Source organism: Bos taurus, chromosome 3, assembly GCF_002263795.3.
Source record: "Bos taurus isolate L1 Dominette 01449 registration number 42190680 breed Hereford chromosome 3, ARS-UCD2.0, whole genome shotgun sequence".
Classification (NCBI taxonomy): domain Eukaryota; kingdom Metazoa; phylum Chordata; class Mammalia; order Artiodactyla; family Bovidae; genus Bos; species Bos taurus.
The window spans coordinates 53,304,226-53,321,633 of NC_037330.1; the positions used below are offsets into that span (position 1 = coordinate 53,304,226).

Sequence of the window (17,408 nt, forward strand, 5' to 3'; positions counted from 1 at the left end):
TCTACCAGCTCAGAGATAGCACGAGATGATCTATACAAGTCTGGCCTAAACTAGCCCTTATTTCATGGGTTTCCCAGGTGGTTCAGTGGTAAAGAATCTGCCTGCCAATGCAGGGAGATTTGGGTTTGATCCCTGGGTGGAGAAGATCCCCTGGAGGAGGAAATGGCAACCCACTCCAGTATTCTTGCTGGGATAATCCCATAGACAGAGGAGCCTGGCGGGCTAGAGTCTATGGGGTTCCAAAGAATTGGACATGACTAAGCACGCATGCAGTAGCACACTGGCCCTTATTCACCATTAGGTTCTCCATATATTTGCCTTCCCACAATTTGCCACCTTAGGAGCTCAAAGTCTTTTTCCATTGTCTTGTCACCTCTCTAAAACTTTATTGTTCTTTTGTTAAAATGCTATATAAGCCCAAGCTCTAACCACTCCTTTGAATTACTCTTCTTTAGGTGTATCCATGATGCACTTAGTAATAAACTTCTGTTTGATTTTCTCTTGTTGATATCTTTTCTCAGTTTGATTTACAGGGCCCTGCCAATGAACCTAAGATAAGTAGAGGGAAAAAACGTTTTTTCCTCCCTTATGCTGCTGCTGCTGCTAAGTCGCTTCAGTCGTGTCCGACTCTGTGTGACCCCATTGATGCAGCCTGCCAGGCTCCCCCGTCCCTGGGATTCTCTAGGCAAGAACACTGGAGTGGGTTGCTATTTCCTTCTCCAATGCATGAAAGTGAAAAGTGAAAGTGAAGCCACTCAGTTGTGTCCAACTCGCAGTGACTCCAGGGACTGCAGCCTACCAGGCTCCTCCGTCCATGGGATTTTCCAGGCAAGAGTACTGGAGTGGGCTGCCATTGCCTTCTCCGTTCTTCCCTTATTCAGTTCAGTTCAGTCGCTCAGTTGTGTCCGACTCTTTGCGACCCCATGAATCGCAGCACGCCAGGCCTCCCTGTCCATCAGCAACTCCCGGAGTTCACTCAGACTCATGTCCATCGAGTCAGTGATGCCATCCAGCCATCGCATCCTCTGTCGTCCCCTTCTCCTCCTGCCCCTAATCCCTCCCTCCCTTATACCAGCAACCAATTCCACATACCCTGTACAAGTAAAATAGTCAACATGCCTTACAAGGACCCAATAAATAAGCCCAAGACAGAGTTCCTTGCAGCTGTTCTTTGGAAATCAGTCTTCAGGCCTTTGGCCAGATGGGTCATTGAGTCTGACCCAAGTTTAGAGAACTACTTAGAAACATTCATAACCAACCGAAGAGGGTTCTTATTAATACAAAGTCTGGTTCCTCTGACTTGCTAAGTAAAATAAACAGATTAATAAATGTATGAAAAGCTTCTTGTGAGACATAAAGTCCCCAGTGACTTGTCTTTGTTGGCTTTTGAAAGGAGAGAAAGGCATGATTAGTTCCTACTTGTAAAGTGTCCACTTCCTGAGCTCTAGTATAATTCAAATAGCTTTATTTTCCAGATTTTTTTTTTTTTTTTGCTTATGGACAGATCCTCCAAGTAGTTTAGAAACATTATTAATAAAAACCACTAAAATATATTAAGCATTCAAAGTGCTAGACATTGTCTTAAGTGCTTAATGTGTGTTAACTCATTGATTCCACACAACTATGCTATGAGATAAATATATCATTAACCCCATTTCACAGATGAGGAAGCAAAAGCACACCCATGTCAAGTAACTTGCCTGTGAGACAGTTCCAGTCACTAGAACCCTGGCCACTAGGTTGCAGTTTTCCCATTTCAGTGACAAAGAGCAGATCATTGAACTGTTGGCATGAGGCTCTGTCTGAGGCCAAGGAAATTAAACTCACACAATGAGATTTTAGCAACTAAGAAGTCAGTATCAGTAGGGTTAACTCACTCTGTAAGCTTCCCCAAAGCATCTGCAACAGGTCTGATTCACTGCAATTGAGCACACATGTTATTTACTATATCTTTAGCTCTGGCTGGTGGAAGAACTGAGGCCATAGTTAGACTGTGTCATTGGGCTAATTTTATTCTGTAAATAATAGAATAACTGTTTACAATATTTTAGAACAGCTCCACCTTTTCCCAGGCCCATAGACTTATTGCTCCAGATACAGAGTTTCTTGATCGGTACAGACTTGAAATTTAGTCCTAGAAATGACAAGATTCTCCTGCTTGTATTGGTCGTCCATGAGTTATGTTAGCTCGTAAAAGCTCTACTCACTTTTTACAAGGGGTCCAAGTTATAAAACATACATTACTGTTTCTCAAATAGTAGTTCATGTTTTGGTGAAAATTTGTTCCATCAAACTGAGCTGACTTTAGGTAAGATAGTAGAACAAATTTAAATGGATAAGGAAGGAAGGCAAAAAAAAAAAAATCAAAATACAAATCTGGAGGTGGCAATTGTAGATACAGGGATACCAGCAGTGGAGCCGCGGGGGAAGGTGGTACCTGCTTTCTTCTTCTTAGATTCTTCCATGTGAAACTGGGTTCTTTCTCTACATGGACCACAGATATCCCATTTCTCTTCTAGCCCAGATAGTGGAGTATAGTGACTAACAGAAGAAATCCAGTAAAACTAAATGTCAGGATGATGCAGGCTGGGTTAGTAACAGCTTGAGAATCTGGGTCTGAAATGCCAGGCTGGACAGGAAAGTCACATCTGCCCAGAGGGCCTGGCACATGTTACTGTTTTTGTGCACCCACCTTTCTGGACCTGTTGAATGTCACTCTCTGCCACGTTTACTCTGCATCACATAGCCCAAACAGAGCTTTCTCATTTCAGAATAAATGACCATGAGTAAAGACAGTCATGCCTTGAACATTTAGTGAAGGTACTAATTCCATTACCTTGGGTGGAGTGCCCTTTCACAACTGTCAGGCAGCCGAACAGAGGAAGCAAGTCGTAAGGCTAAGGGCAGATGCTGAGACACATCAAAAACTTTTCTCTAGTACTAAAGAATGAAGGAAAATCCTAGCCTGGGGCAGATTTATGTAACCGGATGTCAACACAGATTTCAAAACCTCTTTTGGAATTGCTGACAGAGCCCCAGACATCCGCCGTGTAGTTGGGTGGAAGAGCCGAGCTCTGGTTTGTGACCAGTATCTGCCACTTATAAGGTGGGACCAGAGACAAATCAGCCTCTCTGATACAGTTTCTTCATCTCCTAAATGGGGATAATGCCTTTGTTGTAGTGGTCTTGTGAGGATTAAATGGGATCAGATAAGTCATTGTCTGCCTTAGCAGTGCTCCTGTCACCTGCTGGCTAGGTGACCTTGGGCAGATCGCCTGTCTTCACAGTTTCTTCATCTCCTGTTATTGTTCAGACACTGTCATGTCTCTTTGTGACCCCATGGACTGCAGCATGCCAGGCTTCCCTGACCTTCACTACCTCTTCGATTTGCTCGAACTCATGTCCATTGAGTCAGTGATGCCATCCAACCATCTTATCCTCTGTTGCCTCCTTCTCCTCCTGCCCTCAATCTTTTCCCAGCACCACGGTCTTCTTCATCTCTATCACAGGGATAATCCACACCTCCCAGGTCTGCATGACAAGTAGTCAATAAATCAAAGTGAGTTGTGTTCCTCTAGCATAGAATCCGAGCTATGATTATTCCTACTTACATTGTCCAATCTACTTTCTATCTTCTTCCACTTTCAGAAATGGAAACCTGAAACAAATAATCTCCCAAATAATCTCCTAAAATAACAGCAGTTGCTTAGAATTGAGAAGTGGAAGGTAGAAGCCTGATTATGCATCAGCTACTTGTTAGGCAGAGATGAAAGCACTGTCTTCAACTGAATTTCCTGCTGACCGTGATGATAAATTAATAGCGAACTATTCAGGCACTGTTTATCTCTAGGGAGCTCTAGTCATTGTGCTGACACAATCTTCACAACATCCTGGGGAAGAGAGGATGAGTGATTTAATCACCGTCTTCAAGAAGATGGAGGGTTATCATCTGGCTGGTGACCAGCTGTTTTCACCACAACCAATGCCAGATAAAGAGCCAGCAGGCCTAAATTGCTGCAAAGATCTGAGTTAAACCCTTCAAGATACATCTTAAAGAGAGTTCCACTCAGGCAGTACTTCATTTCAAAGTACTGAATCCTGAGGCTACTATTTACAGTTTTCCAGTGGCAAAGTGAGAAATGTATTTGTTTACAGTATCTACACAGTTTGGCTTAACACCTGGGTGATTCCTTTGGGCAGGTCTACCCTTGAAACTACTCCAGCCAATTTTCATGACAGGCTACTTGGCAGTTTCCCAGGGACATTCAGAAAAGGCTCTGAGCAGGTTATCCCACGGCTGGGTGAGCTTCAAGCAGCTAACCCAGACCCAGTCTGAAGGTTAAACAATGAAATGGATTTAGCTACCTGAGTCTGTGAAGGGTGTCCGTGTGTTGAGCACGAGTGTGTATGTCACTAGAGTGGTTGTAGGACCTTCAAAACCTCAGGTTCTTGGGAGAATGATATATAATTAATTATAAGCAGTCAACTATCACACTTCCTCTCTCTGGTTGCCATGGTGAATGAAAGGTACGGTTGCCTTTCTCCTTAAGGGCCTGATTCGGAAATTGCATGTTCCACTTTCATTCCCACCTTCTGGGCTAGAATTAAGTCATTTGGCCACATCTAGTCTCAAGTAAGTTTGGGAAATAATTTATTTTACACATATTTTATGTTACACATATTTTATGTTTTCAGGTGTTCACTGAAAATCCCATGACTAAGGAAGTTGAGAATGCATATTAAGGAAGGCTAATTGTCTCTGTCACAGTTGGGGATAAAAATAATGCTAGCTGAATGTTATTGAGTACTTACTCTCTGCCAGACAGAGTCCCTTAAATCATTCCGTCTTCACCAAAAAAAATGCCATTGGAAGGCATTATTATTTCCAGGCTTCCCAGGTGGCTCTAGAACCCCCTGTCAATGCAGGAGATGCAAGATACTCAGGTTCCACCCCTGGGTCGGGAAGATCCCCTGGAGGACATGGTAACTCACTCCAGTATTCTTGCCTGGAGAATCCGATGGACGGAGGAGCCTGGTGGGCTACAATCCAAGGGGTCGCAATACTTGACTTTGAGTCACGACTGAAGTGATTGAGCACACATGGACACACATTATTATTCCTATTTACAGATAAAGCAACTGAGGCTTAGAGAGGTTAAGTTACTTGCTATGGTCATACAGCTGAGGCCGAGGCAGGATTCAAATCCAGACACTCTCACTCCAGAGCCTGACATCTTGGGAGTAAAAAAGAACTAATTAGGGGGCAGTTTTTATCAGAGAGGTCCTGCACTGTGGGAGGGTGGCGAGTCATGAGTCAGAGATGAAGCCCTGCAGGACTGACCAAGCAAAACAGCTTGCTCATTTCCACCAGCAAGTTGTAGCTTACCTGGGGCAATTTAGCAACTGTATTTCCAGAAGTAGTAAGGATGAAGACGGGACCACTATTCCTCTTTCGAGTTTTAAGACTGGCCAGTTAAGGGGCTTTTCCCCCTGATGTTGGTGGTATGACCACCTCCCCAGCCTAGGCCAGACTTGAGGGGCAAGGGCTCTGGCCTTCTGCCTCCTCCCCACCAGCAGACACTGCTCTAAATATCTAATGTGCTGTCCCAGAAGGGCCACAGCTGGCTAGGCCAGATGGGGCCACTTCTTTGTGTCAGTCACAAGTTAGAGGACGTTTGAAAACTGTTTTCCAGGTTTTTTTTTTTTTTTTTCCTTTCCTTCTTCTTTTCATGAAAGGGGCTTTTTGTTAGTACAGTCTTTGTTTAAGAATGATAAAGGGACCATTTTATTGGAATGAATTACTGACGCAAGCGCTGCCAGAGGTCTGAGGGAGAGGACAGCCCTCTGGCTTCACTTCAGCAGGTGAATGGAAACAGCCAGTGGGCGCTGGTCTCAAGGGCACTTGGGAGCTTGCTCCATCAGCAACTTTGAGTTTAGCTGCTGGCTGAAGCTGAGTCCAGGAGAGGCAGTCAGAAAAAGTACTAGCAATAATACTAATAAAACATAAGACATTTTCCTTTGCACATGAAAAATGTCAAATGATCAGGAATGTTGCCCAGGGCTTACAGAGAATGAACTCTTTCTACCTATTATCAAATTGCTAAGAATCACCTGCAGTGCAGGAGACACAGGAGATGTGGGTTCAATTCCTGGGTCAGGAAAATCCCCTGGAGGAGGAAATGGCAACCCATTCCAGTATTCTCCCCTGCAGAATCCATGGACAAAGGAGCCTGGTGGGGTACAGTCCATGGGGTTGCAGAGTCAGACTCGACTTACAGACTGCTGCTGCTGCTAAGTCACTTCAGTCGTGTCCGACTCTGCGACCCCATAGATGGCAGCCCACCAGGCTCCCCCGTCCCTGGGATTCTCCAGGCAAGAACCCTGGAGTGGGTTGCCATTTCCTTCTCCAATGCATGAAAGTGAAAAGTGAAAGTGAAGTCGTTCAGTCGTGTCCGACTCTTAGCGACCCCATGGACTGTGGCCTACCAGGCCCCTCTGTCCGTGGGATTTCCCAGGCAAGAGTACTGGAGTGGGGTGCCACTGCCTTCTCCGACTTACAGACTAAACAACAACAAATTACTACTACGAATGGGGCCCCAGTAACAATCTCAGCTCGTCTTTCTGAACCCCTGAAAAAGCCAATCCTCTCCGCTAAGCCAAAACTGAATGTTGATGGGAAAAAGTCAAACAGCTGAAAATAAGCCAAGTTCTCAGGGATTCGCATATACATGGAACATTTAAAGATACTTCAAAATAATTTTCTTCAAGTGGTGCTCAAGGAACTTTAGAAGATACAAAAATGCTAGTAAGCCAAACTTGTACATTTTAACTTGTGTTTTCCCCATGTCTAGAGTGTGCAGTGCCAACATAAATTTGTGAAGACATATGGGTTGATGGTATATTTGGGCCCATAATCTCATCTGCTGTTTTATTGAGACTCCAAGACCCAGCGCATTTAAAATCTGTTGGATGAATCAGCATTTCTTAGGAATCCTCTTTTAAAATACGGCTATTTGCAAACAGTGGCAAGGAATGCGGCATTTAAATCAATTGACCGTGAACTCTTCAGAGTTCAAGGAAATCATTAAGGGCTGATAAAGTCAATAGAAGTTTGGGTAAGAGCAAAGATACCCCTTGATATTGTTTGAAGGCATGTAATACCAATCAGTTCTAAGTGACTGAACCCCAAGTATTGATAAAGAAGCAGGTGCCTAAGGGCAGCTGCCAGTGTCAAGCTGTGGGAGGGTCAGACTCTGGGTTCCTCCAGGCCTCTCCTCTGACAAGCAAGTTGAGCTGTGGGAAGGCTGTCACCTGTGCCTACAAGAACAACATGCACTTTTTAGAGAGGAAAACAAGCTTCCTAGTCCATAAAGCAAGGATCCTAAGATCTGGCCTGTTTATCTCACAAGTGAGGCATCCTTCTAAAGATGTTGTACCAATTTTGGGTGGTGGCCTTACTCTTTAGGGAGAACAGCGCCCTGTGGGGCTGGTGGGGAGGAAATGTCCAGGAGTGTTGACAGGCAGAGTTTCCAAGTGCAAACTTCCCTGAACCTCCACTTGAACCAAATGTGCCCCCTCCCAGCTGTTATTCATGCACAGATTCTGTACGCCTTCTACATGACAACTATAACCAATTATTTGTATTAGTTGACTAATTGATATGATCTCACACAGTCTGTTATAAACACAAGGCTGTGACTTATTCCAACAGTGAATCCTCAGTTCCTTGAATTTCCAAAGCACAAAGTAGGTACATGATCAATACCAGTGAATATATCAGTGAATGCTGAGAGAAATGGAAGATGCCTGTTCCGGAGAGAACTTGCTTACACCAAAACTCAGTCACGGTCCTCTGATTTTCTAAACCTGGCCTTTCAAGTTACTCTTCTACCTCAAGTCTTCTAGGAAGAGAGGGAGTGGCCAGGATGCTGACGCTGGGGTCGGTTGCTCATTCAGCCACGGTGGCTGCAGCTTCTATCAGTGATAACGCCTCTGAAGGTAAATATGCAGAAGCTATACAGTAGGCAAAGACCAGCACCACCTGCAACAGGCCAGCAGCCCCAGAGATCAATTTAGGGGAGGAAAAGCATGCATGCAAGTCCATCTTTGCACATTCTCTGCAGAATCTTTCAAGCCATGCTAAGGTGTGATGAGAGACTATCCAAGTGTACAAAAGCCTATGAAATACCTGCCAACCTATACAGACAGGTACCAGGGAATTTTTTTGATTTTCTGAGATCGATTTAGCTACTTTCTAAGTTAGATAAAGAAGGAAAAATCATCACCCAAAAAGTACATTCGGCTAGCATTTCCCTGAACATGACCCTTCCTAGCTGCAGACAAACACAAGAAGTACAGCCTGTCACTAAAATGAATAGAAATAGTTTTCCAATTCAATGAACTACAAATCCTACTTTTTTCCCCACAACAGTGCAAAGGGTAAGTAATTTAATGATATTTGCTTTGAATTTGTGTTATCTTCCAAATGGTGATAAATTGGAAAGATGTTAGTCATTAAAACATTAAAATTTTATTTTGGTTGTAATTAAATTTATTTTAAACTAACATTTTCTATTTATTGGCAGCTCTATAGTAGTGATAGAAAAGCATATCATATGATCAGAACTCCAGACTATGAAAAACAACTATTAGTAAGGAGAGAGTTCTTTTTTCTTTGATATTTATTCTTAAAAAACAAACAAACCAAACTCTCTCAATGATCTACACTCTTTTGCTGCATTTCAGGTCTTCAAGAGTGTAAAATCTATAAAATGGGATTCTCAGAAGTGGTAACACCAGTTAAATATTATAAGAAGTACTTATTTTAGGTGCTTGAAATTCAAACAAAAAAGAAATCAGTATTTCAGCAAATCTAAATTTGCCTGATGTGCCTTCAGTGGTCTGAATTAAAGCATTATTATACCAATTAAGCAAAGTAAATCAAGACACCTCAAAAAAAGGTGGTATAGTAAGAAAATGTCAATTTAATCATTTACTTTAGCAGGCAAGCAATTTGTAAACATTCAGTAGCGGCAGCATCCAAGTTACAAACAATTTAAAAAGAAACCAAGATTAGTGATTATAATTTTTCCTTCCCTTTCCCCAGAAAAAAGAAAAAGAGAGAAAAGATTTGGAAGTAAATGACTTAAAACACTACAAACGCTGAACATTCAGTTATGTCTTCTATCAGCCTTCTATGCGTCCTCTCCCTGTGTTGTATTTTTAGAGGTGTATCTACTCCTAAAATGCATCATCTTGCAATAACTGGTACATGAACATCTGCAATCTAGGAAGTGGTTCCTGCACACGTATGTGCATGCAGGATCTCAGTTTAAATCCCATTTGCAAAGGGAATATTTATATCTTGATTCAACGCTTCTTTGACTTCGAGGGGAAGGGTGTCAAAAAGGTGATCTTCCACCACAAGCCCACTTTTCTTGAGCAGGCGACACTGGCCCAGCTGGGCTGGCAGGCGGTCCAAGCAGTTCCCCTTTAGCTCCAGCTGGGTGAGCTGTGACAGCTGACCGATCTTCTCTGGGAGGGATGTGATGCAGTTCTGCCCTAGATTCAAAGTCCTCATCTTAACACATTTAAACAGCTGTTTCGGCAGAACGTCCACTTTGTTCCCCGTGATATGCAAATGCTGCAGGTTCTGAAGCAATCCTATTTCTACTGGGATCATGGAAATGTTGTTGTAACTCACATCTAAGCATCTGAGTTTCTGTAAACTAAACACTGCCACCGGTAGGGATTCCAGCTTGTTGTTAGAGAAATAAAGTGACTCCAAGTTTTTGACGTGGGTGATGGAGGGTGGAATGGTGACAATTTTATTATGCCATAATTTTAAACAAGTAAGTCGTTTTAAATGCTGGAAACTGATGATTTCTTCAATTGTGCGGATGTTATTTGACTTTAAATCCAGTTCCTGTAAGTTAGAGAGGCTGAAAATAGCATGTGGAATTCTCTCTAGCTCACAGTTTTGGAGTTCAAGCTCGGCAACATTCATCATTTTCTTAAGGCTGTTCAGTACCAGGAGTTTAGTGCCGTCATTATGAATGACTAACTTGGTGAGATGTGGGGCCACATCAGTAATGTTGGAGGGGACTTTGGTCAAATTGCTCTTCACGTGGAGGATCTTAAGGTGCCGCAACTCTCGGAGAGATTCGAGGCCTATCATCTTATTGTTTTCAGAGTTCAAATTGCCTATCAAGTACAGTTCGCGAAGGTTTTTGAGCAGATACACCCAGGCAGGGATTTCTGCCACATCAGTGAACTTCACGTGAAGGCATCTCAAGTGATCACGGAGAAAGCTGAAAGCAGTCTGCTCCACTTTTGCAGGGCAGTGGCACAGGTGAAGCTCTTGGAGATTAGTCATCTGAGAAATCTTAGCAGGAAGTTTAGCTTCTGGAATCAGCTCGAGTTTTAGCACATCCAGGTCTGTGAGGTCAAAGACAGCATCAGGCACGCCGGAGAGCATAAACAAATGGAGCTCCTGCTTGTCCTGGGCGTTGCGTGACACGTGCTGCCTCAGTTTTTCAAATGTCCACTCGTGGTTCAAACTAATTTCCCGAAGTTTATTTTCACTGACTTCTGACAAGAACACCCCAAAACGCTTGGAATAGAGCTGGTCATACTGGTCTACCATGTGGAGAAGGAACGCAAAATCATTTTTGACATCTGGAATGTCACTGAAACTGCTCTCTTCTCTGACTTTTTCAAAAGAATATTCCTTCAAAGGAATCCTGAATAACCAGAAGAGAGTGTAGAGGCAGATAAAACCATACACACAAATAATGGATATGTAACTGATGAGCAGCTTTTTCAGCATGTACGCCATGTTGTGGGTGCACTCAAACACCTCGTAACCAGTCAGGTGCTCCACTTTGGGCTTGCAGACGTGTTCAAAGCTGATTGCGTTGACAAAGTTTGCTGTGTAGCAGAGAATAAAAATGAATTTGGCTGTTTTGATAACTGTTTGGACCACATAGAGTTTATAGATCAAGTCACTGTCTTCCACGTGAGCACGGAACTTCCGCACTTTCTCGAACAGGGCTTTGGCCTGTTCCCCGTCCTTTTTATCCAGGATGGTCATGCTGGGGACTTCGATCACAGGCTTCTCGGCTGAAAATTTGAATCCAGTCTTGTTGATCATTGGGGTGCTGGCGCTGGGGCTCCCTTCATCACTGCTGGTAGACACATGCTTTGGTAGAGTCTGGGCACCTGTTATTCTCTGCTTGTTTTCCTCCGAGTCTTCACACGCTGTCTCAGACAATGCTTTAGTAGTCCAAGGAGATTCAAAGCACTTTCCTAAGATTGAAACGAAATGCTCTACTTTTGAGCATGTTTTAGGATATTTGAACCAAAAGTTGCTACTGACCATGAGAATAATAGTATGTATAAGAGCAAGGTATGGAAAGTACTTGGAATACCACGGAAGGGCCAGATGGTAACACATCTGATTAATAAATACATATTGCTGGAAATCCAAGTTTGTTTTTCGGCCTGTTGGGTCTTTCTTCTCTTTCTTGGCCTCCTGATTTGGAGCCGTGGAATCTGCATGAGGATATGTGGCTCTGAGAGGTATGTCAGGTGTCACAGCGGATGCGCCAAAGGAAATCTCATTTGTCATCCGCCCATCTTGGTCTTGGTCTGTGGCTGATTCCATCTTCGGGATGTTGGTGGTAATGTCGGCATTTCCTGGTGTAGCATGTGCCTTTGAATTTATAGGAGCTGGCAATACTGGCAAGCAGACCACTTGATCTTTGGTAAGTTGCATGGTTCCTGCAAAGATGGCTACCATCAGCATAACAACAGCCAGGTAATCCATAAACACGTCCCACCATGGTTTCAGGATTCGGTAAGTTGGCTGAATGTCATTAAGTGAAGCAACTTCCGCAAGGGTAAACATTCCTAGAAAACAGGCAAACAAAAGATATTATGACACAGATGCAAATGAAAACATTAAGTGGCAAAATGCTTTCTATTTCTAGCCTCTTCTTCCAGCTTCTCCAATCAGCCAACCTCCCCTACACTCTACTCCTCCGACACACTGTTTTCTCTGCCTGGAATACTTCCTCCCCACTTCTCTCCACGAGCCTATCAGTTTATGTTGCCTTTCCCAGGAAGCCCTCCCTGATTCCTAGTATGGGTGAGGTGCCTCTTTGATTCTATGTACTATGAGAGAACTATGTACCTCTATCCATCACAGCCCTTATTATATTAGTAGAACCAACTGTTTACTTGTCTAATCCTCCCTAAGATTCTAAGTTCCATGGGCATAGGGATCATGTCCATCTTCCTTAGTGTTATACAGCCAATGCTTGACACACAGTTGATGCTCAATTAATGAGACATTGTACTAGTTCTTGATCATCACCTTTATCGCCATCATTATAATCATCAAAATTCCTCAAGAACATTTATTCATGGTCTCCATATGGCACTGGGCAGAAGAGCATTTTATTAAACTTAACTGCAACCACAAGCAACCTGGACCCACACGAGAATAAAAACTGTTAGCCAGTTCTCAACATAAACATAGTTAAAGGAACACACAGCAAAGAAGCTGTGGGATCCTTGTAATCACTGACATTTTGCAGCTATCAAACCTTCAGAGGTGGTTTTCAAGCACCTTGTACTCGGGACAGGTTTTGATCCCAAGAGAGAGAAGAGATGGCTGACTATTTTCCTAGAGAAGGAAGAAAATAAAAGATACAGGGTGGAGAACACAGCAGCAGAGTACTGTAATGTCACACTGACACCGAATGGTCACCAGCTCTGCCCCATGCATCCTAGCAAGGGTGACAACACCTGAAAAACCAACACCAGCACACAATGATTCCAGCCTCAGATGGCTCTTCTCTTCTAGCATGCTGCCCACAGCAGCCGCTCCCCAAAGGTTTTGTGCCCCTGCCATTTCCTTTCTTTTCCTGTTGAACTCTGACTTATTCTTCAAGTCCCAGCTCAAGCACTACCTCTTTCTCAAGTTCCTATTGTACACTCTAAAAAGAATCTATTTCCAGTGTTGGCCTCTTCAACTAGCTCTTGAGCTGCTACTGGGTAGAGACTATGTCTTATTCACCCTTGGGTCTACCGTGTCCTGCTCTCTGCCCTTAAGAGCAGAGAAGGCAGTGATTAGTGATGATGATGATGTCAAGGAGGATGATAATGATAGCAGCTATCATTTGTCATCTTCCTTCCGTATACCAAGCACCATAGCAGGAGCTTTGTATCTTCACAATCCCCTGCTTCTGTACACAGCACTTTCCTGAAAATGAACATATTAAATTTGAAGCTTTGGGGGCTGAGGGAATGATTCCACCTCCAAAATGCTACACAGTCTTATAACTCCTAAAATTAAAAATACAGATAATACTGAAGAGGTGAGGATGTGGAGCAATTAGAAGTCAAACACTTCTGGTGGGAGTATGAATTTATACAAATATGCTGGGAAAATTTTTTTTAATATTTACCCAAACTGAATATATGCACACTCTATGGCCCAGCACTCCCACTGCTAAGTATACACCCATGAGAAATACATATACCCATCAAAAGACATGAATTAGCAATCACAAAGGCACTCTGCAACACCCCTAAACTGTAGATTTTCCAAACGTCCATCAGCACTAGAACAGAAAAATCAGATGTGGTGCATTTACAAAGTGGAACATCAGGCAGTAATGAGAATGAATGATCTGGTTACATGGGTGTATTCAATTTATAAAACGTGATCTATACACTTAGGCTATGTACCTTTTTGGTATGCATGCTTTAACTTCAATAAGGAGCTTCAAAAAGAAATGGTAAAAGAAGCTGCAGTAGAAACAGCTGCCCTAGGAATGTGCTGGGACACCACACTGAGGCTTTGCCTCACCCCTGTCCCAAGGCACACCCAGGCCAGCTGGGGTCACAGGCCGGGAGATTCAGTAACTTCCTCCAGCAGCCTGCCCTTACTGTCCTCTCCCTGGCCTGAGAGGAAGGGCCTGCTCTCCCTGGGGTAAAATCTGCCATAGAAAAGAGGGTGCAGAGGTATGAATATACAATGTGCAAAAGCGCTGGTTGCTAACCGTTGAACATACACCGATGGACTATAAATGGAACATTGCCTGGATTCCATCTAACCTTCACAACATTACTTTAAGCTGCCTAAGTGTTATCGCTTTCCTTTGACAAGCAAAGACATAGGCTCTCAGGAGTTAAATTGTGCAAGTCAAATAATTAGTGGTGGAGTCTGGACTGAAAATCTTATTTAAGGCCAAACCACCTGTTCTTTCTACCAGATTCTAAGGTCTCTTCTCATGTTTGCAGCGCTTTCCAGTTTGCAAGCTACTTTTCCATAAAATGTCTCAACTGATTCTCACAATAACCCTGTGAACTAGGCATTACTATTGCCCAAGGATATGAGGAAACCTGAGGCACAAAAATCTTAAGTGACCTTCCTGAGCCAATTAAGTGACAGAGCTAACAGAATCTTTCATCTTCAAATCTCTGTCTCTATCACACTGTTATCCACTGACTGTGCTCTTGGTTAAGGCTTGGCTGTTGAAGGAAGGACCTTTTCACTGTTGTCCTTGGCTTTCAGGAGACAGAGGAATGAAATTATGTAATCAACACCTTCCCTAGAACAACCTTTCATGACATTCACTCAGAATTTTAAAAAAAACATGCGTCAGGCACCATGGAGAAGCAGATAGAAATGGTCCCGCAAAGAGCTCCTGCTCAAATGGTAGATGACAAGCAATAAGTGTATTATTATGACATGGTAAGAAAATCGCTCTTACCTGGTTAATGCAAAGTACAGGGGAGGCACAGAACAGGGCAAACTTACAGCCACACTGGGCAAATGGGAGGACTGCAGAGATCTGGTTTTTCAGATGAGACCGGAAGGATGAGAACTTCCATGTGGTTGTGAGGAGTAGAGGAATATAATTTTGGCAGAACAAATAGCAAATCAATAGCATAGACACATGGGAGAAATTATGTTACAGAAACTATAAGGAATTCTTGTTGTTCAGTCGCTAAGTCGTGTCCGACTCTTTGTGACCCTATGAACAGCAGCACACCAGGCTTCTCTGTCCTTCACTATCTCCCTGAGTTTGCTCAAACTCATGTCCACTGAGTCAGTGATGCCATCCAACCATCTCATTCTTTGTTGCCCTCTTCTCTTGCCCTCAATCTTTCCCAGCATCAGGGCCTTTCCCAGAGTCAGCTCTTCACATCAGTTGGCCAAATAATTGGAGCTTCAGCATCAGTTCTTCCAGTGAATATTCAGGGTTGATTTCCTTTAGGATTGACTGGTTTGATCTCCTTGTTATCCAAGGGGCTCTCAAGAATCTTCTTTACCACCACAGTTCAAAAGCATCAATTCTTTGGTGCTAAGCCTTCTTTATGGTCCAGTTCTCACATCTGTACATTCTAATGTTATTCTATTATTAGTCTAGTATGTCTCTGTATAGATATCACATTTAATGGGTAAGTCAAGAGATGGAAACCAAGGATGGTTTCAATGAAGTTATAAGGAAGTGCCTGAGCCATAGGCAGGAAACCAGTACTTTTTTGCAATGTCGACCACTGACTAGGTCTTATCTTGAACACAGGACTTCAATTAATGTGTCCATTCTCCAATTTCACCTATCAAAAACTGGGTGGAAAACTGGAAGTGTTTCAACCACTACCTGAATTAAAGATGCAGTGGCACTTTGAAAATAAAAATTGCTCTTCATATATAATATACATTTGTGTGTACAAAGTACATTAACTACGTATTCATATAACATAGTTTATTAAGTCTCTTATGATCCTCAGGTGAATTTTTTATAATCTAAAAGTCAAGTTAATGAGGGAGGAGACTGTATCTAGATATCCTGAGGCTTGATCTCCTTAGCCATTAGTCAGAAATGGCTATCAATGGTTATTAGGGGATTTTTTCTTTTTAACTTGAAGAAGGCACATTAATAAATACTAATTGCATACATGTTTTGGGGTCCCCTTTATATATCTTTAAGAATTACATTATAAGGAAGTAGATTTCACATTCAAAGACTTCTCTACGGCACATATGAAAATCAGCTTAATATCCTATAAGCAAATATTTCTCATGGATGGTGAGGAAGCTTTTTGGACTAAAGTTCAAAGGGGGAAATTACTGGACTTTGGTTGGACAAAGATGAATCAGAAAATTATAGAGAATGGGTCTACATTATTTTATGATATATGATTCTATTTCTTATCTTACGACCAATGACAGTAAAATAAACCAACAACTAACAGATTCAGAAATTAGAAATGATGATGGTTTGACAACCCTGTGACTATACCTAAATTAAGCACTGAATTGTACACCTTAATGGGCTTCCCTGTTGCCTTAGACAGTAAATAATTTGCCTGCAATGTAAGAGACCTGGGTTCGATCCCTGGGAAGATCCCCGGGAGAAAGAAATGGCAACCCACTCTAGTATTCTTGCCTGGGAAATTCCATGGACTGAGGAGCCTGGTGGGCTACAGTCCCTGGGGTCACAGAGTTGGACATGGCTGAGTGACTATCACTGTACATCTTAAATGAGTATATTTTATAGTATATGAACTATATCCCAGTAAAACTATTAAAATTTAGAAGCTAGACCTCAGTCTTTGTTATTTTATTGCCTAAACCAACTCTCTGGAGAAGGCAATGGCACCCCACTTCAGTACTCTTGCCTGGAAAATCCTATGGATGGAGGAGCCTGGTAGGCTGCAGTCCATGGGGTCGTGAAGAGTTGGACACAACTGAGCGACTTCACTTTCACTTTCCACTTTCATGCATTGGAGAAGGAAATGGCAACCCACTCCAGTGTTCTTGCCTGGAGAATCCCAGGGACTGGGGAGCCTGGTGGGCTGCTGTCTATGGGGTTGCACAGAGTCGGACATGACTGAAGTGACTTAGCAGCAGCAGCAGCTGCAACCATACATATGCCAGGCAGAAACGTGGGTGTCCTGGAAGGGGCAGCGGCTGGGAGCTGGAGTTTAGGGATTGTGGAACAATCCCAGTGTGAGGGCTGCTGTTGACTGTGGAAAGACAGATTGAGGGGATGTGAGGGAGGAGACCATGGTGGGAAATGCCTGTGGAGGAAAGCCAGGCAGCCATGGAAGCAAGGCGATACTGCTGTCACACGTAGTGGGTGAAACCATTACCATAGCCTCTTTCTCTCCACACGCCAGCATCAACAGCTGAACAATAGAGAGGCTGGCCCATCAAACACCTGATACACTGAATTACAGAGTAGGACCCCACCCAGGGGGCTCCTTTAAGTGACTGATGCACTGAACTACAGAGTAGGAACACACCCGGGGGCCCCTTTAAGTGCCTGATGCACTGATCTACAGGGTAAAAAGAAAGAAAGAACTTTGCAACCTCAGACTGTAGCCTA

The 17,408-nt window shown here is 43.1% G+C and overlaps 1 protein-coding gene across 4 annotated transcripts in view; it reads right to left on the reverse strand.

The window, feature by feature from the left end:
• Nucleotides 1–8,964: 8,964 nt before the first annotated feature.
• Nucleotides 8,965–17,408, reverse strand: part of LRRC8D (leucine rich repeat containing 8 VRAC subunit D) — a 131,347-nt gene continuing 122,903 nt past the window's right edge. For all 4 annotated transcript variants that reach the window (XM_024989610.2, NM_001083741.1, XM_015464463.3 and 1 more), the window contains exon 2: nucleotides 8,965–11,910. In XM_024989610.2, the coding sequence (XP_024845378.1) occupies nucleotides 9,332–11,908 (2,577 nt within the window). In that variant the 5' untranslated portion in view covers nucleotides 11,909–11,910 and the 3' untranslated portion in view covers nucleotides 8,965–9,331. The remainder of the gene's footprint in view (nucleotides 11,911–17,408) is intronic.